The following is a 12,466-nucleotide window of genomic DNA, read 5'->3' as shown; positions in this document are numbered from 1 at the left end:
AGCGCTCAATGAGGCGCCGAGTAACATCCCCAGCGGTGGCTCTGAGCCGTGGGGCCCCTTTAAAGCGGCTCCGTCACCATAACGTCCCTAATCTATTAGGTTCTTTGCTGCTGATGTCTGTATTTTTTTTGTCATGTTTATTATTGACCAAGTTATGAACATTTTTCGATTTATGCAAATTTTTTCTAAATGTCCAACTGGGCGTTTTTTTTTTTCCTATTCACCAGGTGGGCGTTGTATAGAGAAGTGTATGACCAATCAGCATCATGCATTTCTCTTTATTCCCGCCCGGCTTGATCCACAGCACAGCGCGATCTCGCGAGATTACACTATGACGTCACTTCACCCCGCGAGTCCTTCACCGGAGCGACGGAAGAACAGACATCAGCTCCAGCCGCTGTAGATTCGGATAAACGTCCTGGCACGGCTGGAGACGATGTCTGTTCTTCCGTCGCTCCGGTGAAGGACTCGCGGGGTGAAGTGACGTCATAGTGTAATCTCGCGAGATCGCGCTGTGCTGTGGATCAAGCTGGACTGGAATGAAGAGAAATGCATGATGCTGATTGGTCATACACTTCTCTATACAACGCCCACCTGGTGAATAGGAAAAAAAAAACGCCCAGTTGGACATTTAGAAAAAATTTGCATAAATCGAAAAATGTTCATAACTTGGTCAATAATAAACATGACAAAAAAAATACAAACATCAGCAGCAAAGAACCTAATAGATTAGGGACGTTATGGTGACGGAGCCGCTTTAAAGGGGCCCCACGGCTCAGAGCCACCGCTGGGGATGTTACTCGGCGCCTCATTGAGCGCTAGATAGACCGGGTCCACCACGGGGGGGGGGGGGGGGGTCTGACCTGGACATACACAAAGATGTGACCACAGGGGGATTGTGCCTGCAAATAAAGTCCCATTTTACAAACATTTCATTGACATCTAAAGTTGAGAAACTTTTAGAAGTTATTTCATATAATTTTCTGCATTCACATCCAGAGCTGCTTCCAAATATCCACGGTTCACCCTTGAAACAAGACCACGGTTTCTCTCCACCCTTATATGTGACATGTGACCGAACAGCAAAACTGTGGACATCTTATCTGAGTTCCCATAATGCATTGTTCTCTGGTAACCAGCAGAACTTTAAATGCAGCTTTGGATGTGATTGGAGTAACTCCGCATGACTCATAAACAGTACAGCAACTTATTTGCACAAGGACTCAACTTTATATGTCACGACCCGTGATCCATATTTAGAACGTCTTATCCAAGGGAAAGAACGCGACGGTTGTGGTAAATTGGCGCAGCGGCCCGATCCCAAGAAACGACGGGAAGGGTGCAAACAAAAAGGGAAACATCAAATTGGGGAAAATAAAACTTTATTTAATCAATTAATAAACGAACAAGAAAAAAATTTCAGTACAACTTCCATCGCACTCCCGGTGAAGCGTTCAGCGCGATGGAAACACGGCAACAAATCCTGCTGCTTCTACTCCACTCAGCAATGGCGCAATATGGCGGCGCCCCCTCTGTGACCCCCAGCTGTGTCCTGTAGGGCGATACCCTGTCCTGTAGGGCGGGGCCATGTGTATTTAATAAGGCAGCGCCCACGATGGGTTAACAACTTACAATAAGTGCGGCGCCTACGAAACGACCGCGTGAAGAGGTCGATATTACACACCCCGCGATCATTTATTTCATTTCTCCTGTCACTGATACAAAACAACAAAAACGAGTCACCCCCCCCCCCGACATGATATCATCGGCCCAAAAAAAGAACCAACCAATCAGAGGCCATCTCGTGTTCTTGCGCAACTCACAACCGAAAATCTCAGTCACAGAAACGAGAGATTTGGGATTTGATTGTCGTCCTCGAGATTCTCGTTTCCCAGGACACGAAGGCGCCGGATATGTCAGAAAATGCGAATCCTTCAAAATGAGGCGTAACCCAAATTTTTTTTTTTAAATCAGCCGCTTTAAGAGCCCCACCCCCAATGTATGGCGGAACGAAGCCACCGCTAGTTTTATTGGGGGACGGCTGTTTTCCATGGCGCCTTTTGACCACAACTATCTAAGGGCAACATAAATACAAACACTAATGTTATCGGTGCTGTGGCGGTCAGCGTGGCGGTCATCGTAATGACGTCCTGAAGACCCCTCAACATCGGGGGGACAACAGAGGACGGGAGTTCAGGAGGTCATTTTATAAGTTCACATTGTCACCTGGCGGCGATCGTGTCCCTGGACGTAATTAAAGACAACCACTAAAATAACGCAACGAGATTGTAACCAGAGCAGGACGTGCAGGGGAGGGGGGCACTTTGGCGCGGCCGGGTCGTCAGCAGTTGTAGTGTCTGCGTTCACATAATAACAGCCAAAGCCCCCCAAAACTGCATGTGCGCCCCGCGCTGACTGAAGGCACAAAGAGAGCGCGGGGGACAGAAGGAACGTCGCTCCGCCCGGCCGCGCCCGCTGCTTACGCTACGGAGGAGGAGGTTGTGGGCCACATAAGGCTCGCTGCTCTAGTAGCTGTACAAAGATAACGGGGTGTCCTCCATCATGTCGTCCTGCAAAAAAAATAAATCTCAAAAACGTCAAATGGTATTTCACATTAAGCTGTTCAGCTCTGCTTGCTCTCAATGAATAGAAACCTCTGAAAAGGCTTCCTGATCTAGTCCTGCTCACACAGCTGTTAGGCTCGTTACAATGCATCAGGGTAGGTAAGAGCTATTATAACTGGAGTTCAGCACAGGAGAGTTTTGTGCTGCTGCTGTGTTTAGCTCACAGAGGATGGTCATATTGTAACAACCTGCAGCTGTGTGAGCAGGACTAGGACAGGGTGGGATTTAGGTTTATGGATATAAACGAGCATGTTTCAACTCACTGACAGCAAGCATAAATCATGAAAATGGTAAAGAATTGAAACCAAAGTCTATTAAAAAGTTGCAGAACTTTTCACTCAAAGTTTTAAGAGGTGATGGGGGATTCTGGGACTTCTTTTAACGGGGACAGTTCTAGCAATTGGTTGCAGTGTAAAGAATGGAAGTTTTGAATCTGTTTAGTCCGGTAAATCACAGAACACGGGATAACAGAATCAGGGTGACGATGCCAACAGATCGTATCTATGCTCAACACGACCAGCAAAGTGACCCCATTCCTGAGTGACACAAAATCCTGCGTGTAATAAATCTTCATCATCTGTTTTGTGTTTTCTAATTTTTTGTACCTGGAAACTGTCAACAAGCTGCTGTGAACGGATGTGAACTTCTGTTGTGTTTTTTATATAACGACACCTGCTGTGAATGGTCTGTGGGTTTGATTGACATAATAATTAGAAGTTTATATGTTAATCAGACAGAGCTCGGCTGTCCTAGGTGTTCACAGAAAATGATAATTATTAAGGAAAATTCATATTAAGATCTGTCATCAGCAGCTAAACTGCTTGTTGATTGTTTCCAGATGGCAAAAATAAGTAAAAGCTCCAACAAAATGCTGCTGATCAATCAGACGCTGGATGTTACATCTGCCGATAACAGACGATGGATTTCTTGTCTCTCCAACAAAGGAAAATGTTGCATGCTGGGAAATTTATGGATGATACTCCGGTCCTGACGAGAAGCGCTCTTTGGTGACTCACCATTGGAAGGTCCTGCAGGCGTCTGAACTCGGTGCGACTATTTCTTTTCTTGTATCGATGGAATCCCACCACAACAACCACCATGACCACCATTATAGTGAAGACTGAGACGATCATGACGAACAGGGGGTTGGAGCTATTCCTGGGGTGGTAACTCGTCAGATCTACAAGAGGGAAAATAGCAACAGATCAATAGATCTGTCAAAAGTCAATGCAACCTGAGGGATCCGTCCGTGATCAGAAAGAGGCAAACGACACTCAAGAACTGGAGCCCAAGTAGATTACCATCTTACCAGTCACATATAGAATCTCCATAAACAGCAAAGTCATGATATATATACATTACTTATCCTGTATTATACTCCAGAGCTGCACTCACTATTCTGCTGGTGGAGTCACTGTGTACATACATTACATCACTTATCCTGTGCTGATCCTGAGTTACATCCTGCATTATACTCCAGAGCTGCAATCACTATTCTGCTGGTGGAGTCACTGTGTACATACATTACTGATCCTGTACTGATCCTGAGTTACATCCTGTATTCTACTCCAGAGCTGCACTCACTATTCTGCTGGTGGAGTCACTGTGTACATACATTACATTACTTATCCTGTACTTATCCTGAGTTATATCCTGTATTATACTCCAGAGCTGCACTCACTATTCTGCTGTTGACATCACTGTGTACATACATTACATTATTTCACCTGTACTGATCCAGAGTTACATCTTATATTATACTCCAGAGCTGCACTCACTATTCTGCTGGTGGAGTCACTGTGTACATACATTACTTATCCTGTACTGATCCTGAGTTACATCCTGTATTATACTCCAGAGCCGCACTCACTGTTCTGCTGGTGGAGTCACTGAGTACATACATGACATTACTTATCCTGTACTGATCCTGAGTTATATCCTGTATTATACTCCAGAGCTGCACTCACTATTCTGCTGGTGGAATCACTGTGTACATACATGACATTACTTATCCTGTACTGATCCTGAGTTATATCCTGTATTATACTCCAGAGCTGCACTCACTATTCTGATGGTGGAGTCACTATGTACATACATTACATTACTTATCCTGTACTGATACTGAGTTACATCCTGTATTATACTCCAGAGCTGTGCTCACTATTCTGCTGGTGGAGTCACTATGTACATACATTACATTACTTATCCTGTACTGATCCTGAGTTACATCCTGTATTATACTCCAGAGCTGCACTCACTATTCTGCTGGTGGAGTCACTGTGTACATACGTGACATTACTTATCCTGTACTGATCCTGAGTTACATCCTGTATTATACTCCAGAGCTGTACTCACTATTCTGCTGGTGGAGTCACTGTGTACATACATTACTGATCCTGTACTGATCCTGAGTTACATCCTGTATTCTACTCCAGAGCTGCACTCACTATTCTGCTGGTGGAGTCACTGTGTACATACATTACATTACTTATCCTGTACTTATCCTGAGTTATATCCTGTATTATACTCCAGAGCTGCACTCACTATTCTGCTGTTGACATCACTGTGTACATACATTACATTATTTCACCTGTACTGATCCAGAGTTATATCCTGTATTATACTCCAGAGCTGCACTCACTATTCTGCTGGTGGAGTCACTGTGTACATACATTACATTACTTATCCTGTACTGATCCTGAGTTACATCCTGTATTATACTCCAGAGCTGTACTCACTATTCTGCTGGTGGAGTCACTGTGTACATACATTACTTATCCTGTACTGATCCTGAGTTACATCCTGTATTATACTCCAGAGCTGCACTCACTATTCTGCTGGTGGAGTCACTGTGTACATACATTACATTACTTATCCTGTACTGATCCTGAGTTACATCCTGTATTATACTCCAGAGCTGCACTCACTATTCTGCTGGTGGAGTCACTATGTACATACATTACATTACTTATCCTGTACTGATACTGAGTTACATCCTGTATTATACTCCAGAGCTGCACTCACTATTCTGCTGGTGGAGTCACTGTGTACATACATAACATTACTTATCCTGTACTGATCCTGAGTTACATCCTGTATTATACTCCAGAGCTGCACTCACTATTCTGCTGGTGGAGTCACTGTGTACATACATGACATTACTTATCCTGTTGTGATCCGGAGTTACATCCTGTATTATACTCCACAGCTGCACTCACTATTTTGCAACTTCAGAGCTGAAATCTCCCAGCATGCTCTGCTTACTCGTGACTGCACAGAGCTTGCTGTTGTGATTTGCATTCTGGGAAGTGTTGTCTTTACACAAGGCTATGTACACTAATCTGATGATTCACCCCCCCCCCCCCACCCATTATAGGAGGATGTATATTTACAGAATTGCCGGACGTTTCCAATCTCCAATAAAGATTAGCAAAATTGTGGCTGCAGCTCTGGACGATCATATTCACTGTATATTACAATGTATTCGTATAAACAATTAATCCAATCCTGGACTTTAAGTTGATAGCTCCTACCTACACTGATACATTGTAACAAGCCCATCAGCTGTGTGACCAGGACTATGTCAGAACTGGACATCCCCTTTAAGATCTTGCGATTCGTGTTTACAGCGATGAAGCCTTTAGTGTAACCCCACACTCACCTTTCTCATCCCCTACTTCCAGCACAGACGGGCCCCTCTGCACCTCTGCCCGGGTTGTGTGTGGCGCGGCGGTGCTCTGTGTGCGCGGGCGGCTTGGTTCTGCGGCGGTCACTGTGGTGGTGATGAAGAGGCTGGTGGTGATTGCCGTCATCCAGGTGGAATGGAAAGACATGGAGGTCGTACTGAGTGGGGTGGAGTCATCGCTGGGCTGCGTCTTGGCTGCCGCTGTCGTTCTCAGGGTGGCGACGAGCGAGGAAATCTCTCTCGCAGTATCTGCCGTGGATGAGAAGGGGTAATGTGTACAGAACATGGCACGCCGGGCTGATAACTGCGAGAGTAGGATGGTAAAATGACTGCAATATACCGAGGACTATTTCCATTAGTAAAGGACACCAAAAATGTCACCCTCTCCGGCAGCTCCAACTTACTGGTGGTATCCAGCTGTGGAGACCAGAAGGGTCACCCCCTAACTCATGAAGATGCCTCTGATGTCCACTGTGCGGCAGAGTAATGGCTGCCGGCAGCGTCGGACAGGCCCACCAGAGGACCCTCCGGTGGGGTCAGGCAGCGGGATGCTTTTATCCAGCAGTAGAGCAGAGAACATGGTCTCCCTGCCCCGCTGCTTACTCTTCTAGGCAGGGCCGCCCGGCACATAACATTTATAGGCCGGGCGTCACGGGTCCCCTCATGCCCCATGGCATTGCTTGCATCGTCAGGACGCAGATACATTTGAATAGTATAGGCTGCAGCCTATAAGACACTGGGACGGAGACTAATGAAAAGAGGGTCAGACGAGCGCGCAACTCTCTCTATTCTGTTGTATGGTTGTTATGGAAACAGCCGAGCAGCTGTTGCTCGGCTGTTTCCGTAACTCCCATTGAACAGAATAGAGGGAACTGCGAACTCGTGTGACCCTCTTTTCATTAGTCTCTGTCTGCTTTCTGCGGCCAGTTCTAGATATAGGTGCAGGTCCCAGAGGGATCGGCATCTATCAGACAGTTATGGCATTTCCTGTGGATTTGCCATAAATGTCTAAGATGGGAAAACTCCTGTAAGTTCTATGGTCTGTAGAGCTGGTGTAAGACTGGTGTGTATTATTATATGGTCACTATGTGGTGTAATATTATATGGTCTGTAGAGCTGCTGTAGGACTGGTGTGTATTATTATATGGTCACTATGTGGTGTAATATTATATGGTCTGTAGAGCTGCTGTAGGACTGGTGTCTATCATTATATGGTCACTATGTGGTGTAATATTACATGGTCTGTAGAGCTGGTGTAGGACTGGTGTCTATCATTATATGGTCACAATGTGGTGTAATATTATATGGTCTGCAGAGCTGGTGTAGGACTGGTTCTATCATTATATGGTCACTATGTGGTGTAATATTATATGGTCTGTAGAGCTGCTGTAGGACTGGTGTGTATTATTATATGGTCACTATGTGGTGTAATATTATATGGTCTGTAGAGCTGGTGTAGGACTGGGGTCTGTCATTATATGGTCACTATGTGGTGTAATATTATATGGTCTGTAGAGCTGGTGTAGGACTGGTGTGTATTATTATATGGTCACTATGTGGTGTAATATTACATGGTCTGTAGAGCTGGTGTAGGACTGGTGTCTATCATTATATGGTCACTATGTGGTGTAATATTACATGGTCTGTAGAGCTGCTGTAGGACTGGTGTCTATTATTATATGGTCACTATGTGGTGTAATATTATATGGTCTGCAGAGCTGGTGTAGGACTGGTGTCTATTATTATATGGTCACTATGTGGTGTAATATTATATGGTCTGTAGAGCTGGTGTAGGACTGGTGTCTATTATTATATGGTCACTATGTGGTGTAATATTATATGGTCTGTAGAGCTGGTGTAGGACTGGTGTCTATTATTATATGGTCACTATGTGGTGTAATATTATATGGTCTGTAGAGCTGGTGTAGGACTGGTGTGTATTATTATATGGTCACTATGTGGTGTAATATTATATGGTCTGTAGAGCTGGTGTAGGACTGGTGTCTATTATTATATGGTCACTATGTGGTGTAATATTATATGGTCTGTAGAGCTGGTGTAGGACTGGTGTCTATCATTATATGGTCACTGTATGGTGTAATATTATATGGTCTGTAGAGCTGGTGTAGGACTGGTGTCTATTATTATATGGTCACTATGTGGTGTAATATTATATGGTCTGCAGAGCTGGTGTAGGACTGGTGTCTATTATTATATGGTCACTATGTGGTGTAATATTATATGGTCTGTAGAGCTGGTGTAGGACTGGTGTCTATTATTATATGGTCACTATGTGGTGTAATATTATATGGTCTGTAGAGCTGGTGTAGGACTGGTGTCTATCATTATATGGTCACTATGTGGTGTAATATTACATGGTCTGTAGAGCTTGTGTAGGACTGGTGTCTATTATTATATGGTCACTATGTGGTGTAATATTATATGGTCACTATGTGGTGTAATATTATATGGTCACTATGTGGTGTAATATTATATGGTCACTATGTGGTGTAATATTATATGGTCACTATGTGGTGTAATATTATATGGTCACTATGTGGTGTAATATTATATGGTCTGTAGAGCTGGTGTAGGACTGGTGTCTATCATTATATGGTCACTATGTGGTGTAATATTATATGGTCTGTAGAGCTGGTGTAGGACTGGTGTCTATCATTATATGGTCACTATGTGGTGTAATATTATATGGTCTGTAGAGCTGGTGTAGGACTGGGGTCTATTATTATATGGTCACTATGTGGTGTAATATTATATGGTCTGCAGAGCTGGTGTAGGACTGGTGTCTATTATTATATGGTCACAATGTGGTGTAATATTATATGGTCTGTAGAGCTGGTGTCTATTATTATATGGTCACTATGTGGTGTAATATTATATGGTCTGTAGAGCTGGTGTAGGACTGGTGTCTATTATTATATGGTCACTATGTGGTGTAATATTATATGGTCTGTAGAGCTGGTGTAGGACTGGTGTCTATTATTATATGGTCACTATGTGGTGTAATATTATATGGTCTGTAGAGCTGGTGTAGGACTGGTGTGTATTATTATATGGTCACTATGTGGTGTAATATTATATGGTCTGTAGAGCTGGTGTAGGACTGGTGTCTATTATTATATGGTCACTATGTGGTGTAATATTATATGGTCTGTAGAGCTGGTGTCTATTATTATATGGTCACTATGTGGTGTAATATTATATGGTCTGTAGAGCTGGTGTAGGACTGGTGTGTATTATTATATGGTCACTATGTGGTGTAATATTATATGGTCTGTAGAGCTGGTGTAGGACTGGTGTCTATTATTATATGGTCACTATGTGGTGTAATATTATATGGTCTGTAGAGCTGCTGTAGGACTGGTGTCTATCATTATATGGTCACTATGTGGTGTAATATTACATGGTCTGTAGAGCTGGTGTCTATTATTATATGGTCACTATGTGGTGTAATATTATATGGTCTGCAGAGCTGGTGTAGGACTGGTGTCTATCATTATATAGTCACAATGTGGTGTAATATTACATGGTCTGTAGAGCTGGTGTAGGACTGGTGTCTATTATTATATAGTCACAATGTGGTGTAATATTATATGGTCTGCAGAGCTGGTGTAGGACTGGTGTCTATTATTATATAGTCACAATGTGGTGTAATATTATATGGTCACTATGTGGTGTAATATTACATGGTCTGTAGAGCTGGTGTAGGACTGGTGTCTATTATTATATGGTCACTATGTGGTGTAATATTATATGGTCTGTAGAGCTGGTGTAGGACTGGTGTCTATTATTATATAGTCACAATGTGGTGTAATATTACATGGTCTGTAGAGCTGGTGTAGGACTGGTGTCTATTATTATATGGTCACTATGTGGTGTAATATTATATGGTCTGTAGAGCTGGTGTAGGACTGGTGTGTATTATTATATGGTCACTATGTGGTGTAATATTATATGGTCTGTAGAGCTGGTGTAGGACTGGTGTCTATTATTATATGGTCACTATGTGGTGTAATATTATATGGTCTGCAGAGCTGGTGTAGGACTGGTGTCTATTATTATATGGTCACTATGTGGTGTAATATTATATGGTCTGTAGAGCTGGTGTAGGACTGGTGTCTATCATTATATGGTCACTGTATGGTGTAATATTATATGGTCTGCAGAGCTGGTGTAGGACTGGTGTCTATCATTATATAGTCACAATGTGGTGTAATATTACATGGTCTGTAGAGCTGGTGTAGGACTGGTGTCTATTATTATATGGTCACTATGTGGTGTAATATTACATGGTCTGTAGAGCTGGTGTAGGACTGGTGTCTATCATTATATGGTCACTATGTGGTGTAATATTACATGGTCTGCAGAGCTGGTGTAGGACTGGTGTGTATCATTATATGGTCACTATGTGGTGTAATATTATATGGTCTGTAGAGCTGGTGTAGGACTGGTGTCTATCATTATATGGTCACTATGTGGTGTAATATTACATGGTCTGCAGAGCTGGTGTAGGACTGGTGTGTATCATTATATGGTCACTATGTGGTGTAATATTATATGGTCTGTAGAGCTGGTGTAGGACTGGTGTCTATTATTATATGGTCACTATTGGTGTAATATTATATGGTCTGTAGAGCTGGTGTAGGACTGGTGTCTATTATTATATGGTCACTATGTGGTGTAATATTATATGGTCTGCAGAGCTGGTGTAGGACTGGTGTCTATTATTATATGGTCACTATGTGGTGTAATATTATATGGTCTGTAGAGCTGGTGTAGGACTGGTGTCTATTATTATATGGTCACTATTGGTGTAATATTATATGGTCTGTAGAGCTGGTGTAGGACTGGTGTCTATCATTATATGGTCACTATGTGGTGTAATATTATATGGTCTGCAGAGCTGGTGTAGGACTGGTGTCTATTATTATATGGTCACTATTGGTGTAATATTATATGGTCTGTAGAGCTGGTGTAGGACTGGTGTCTATCATTATATGGTCACTATGTGGTGTAATATTATATGGTCTGTAGAGCTGGTGTAGGACTGGTGTCTATCATTATATGGTCACTATGTGGTGTAATATTATATGGTCTGTAGAGCTGGTGTAGGACTGGTGTCTATCATTATATGGTCACAATGTGGTGTAATATTATATGGTCTGTAGAGCTGGTGTAGGACTGGTGTCTATCATTATATGGTCACTATGTGGTGTAATATTATATGGTCTGTAGAGCTGGTGTAGGACTGGTGTCTATCATTATATGGTCATTATGTGGTGTAATATTACATGGTCTGTAGAGCTGGTGTAGGACTGGTGTCTATCATTATATGGTCACTATGTGGTGTAATATTATATGGTCTGTAGAGCTGGTGTAGGACTGGTGTCTATCATTATATGGTCACTATGTGGTGTAATATTACATGGTCTGTAGAGCTGCTGTAGGACTGGTGTCTATCATTATATGGTCACTATGTGGTGTAATATTATATGGTCTGTAGAGCTGGTGTAGGACTGGTGTCTATCATTATATGGTCACTATGTGGTGTAATATTATATGGTCTGTAGAGCTGGTGTAGGACTGGTGTCTATTATTATATGGTCACTATGTGGTGTAATATTATATGGTCTGTAGAGCTGGTGTAGGACTGGTGTCTATCATTATATGGTCACTATGTGGTGTAATATTACATGGTCTGTAGAGCTGCTGTAGGACTGGTGTCTATCATTATATGGTCACTATGTGGTGTAATATTATATGGTCTGTAGAGCTGGTGTAGGACTGGTGTCTATTATTATATGGTCACTATGTGGTGTAATATTATATGGTCTGTAGAGCTGGTGTCTATTATTATATGGTCACTATGTGGTGTAATATTACATGGTCTGTAGAGCTGGTGTAGGACTGGTGTCTATCATTATATGGTCACTACGTGGTGTAATATTGGTCTTTGGTTTACTACACAATTAAGAGTGGTCGCATTATTTCTATATATCTGACAGGTGGGCCCCAAGAATTATTTCCTCTGGTGGGCCCAAGGTACTCCAGTCTGACACTGGTTGCTGGACACAATCACTACAGAGACTGAGCTCTGACCCCACTGTCCTTACTGCCGACCAGAGGGCGACAGGACCAA

The 12,466-nt window shown here is 42.8% G+C and overlaps 1 protein-coding gene across 1 annotated transcript in view; it reads right to left on the bottom strand.

Annotated features, from left to right (window-relative positions):
- Positions 1-1,365: 1,365 nt before the first annotated feature.
- The window catches only part of LOC142657542 (uncharacterized), a 35,017-nt gene continuing 23,916 nt past the window's right edge, over positions 1,366-12,466 (bottom strand). Inside the window, exons 3-5 of the mRNA XM_075832600.1 lie at positions 6,286-6,558; positions 3,641-3,804; positions 1,366-2,570 (exon numbers count right to left, since the gene is read on the bottom strand). Of these exons, the coding sequence (XP_075688715.1) occupies positions 2,526-2,570; positions 3,641-3,804; positions 6,286-6,558 (482 nt within the window). The 3' untranslated portion in view covers positions 1,366-2,525. The remainder of the gene's footprint in view (positions 2,571-3,640; positions 3,805-6,285; positions 6,559-12,466) is intronic.

This window comes from Rhinoderma darwinii, chromosome 7 (assembly GCF_050947455.1).
Source record: "Rhinoderma darwinii isolate aRhiDar2 chromosome 7, aRhiDar2.hap1, whole genome shotgun sequence".
NCBI classification, from domain to species: domain Eukaryota; kingdom Metazoa; phylum Chordata; class Amphibia; order Anura; family Rhinodermatidae; genus Rhinoderma; species Rhinoderma darwinii.
Note: the sequence above shows the minus strand (reverse complement) of the source record. Positions and strands in the feature narration are given on the sequence as shown.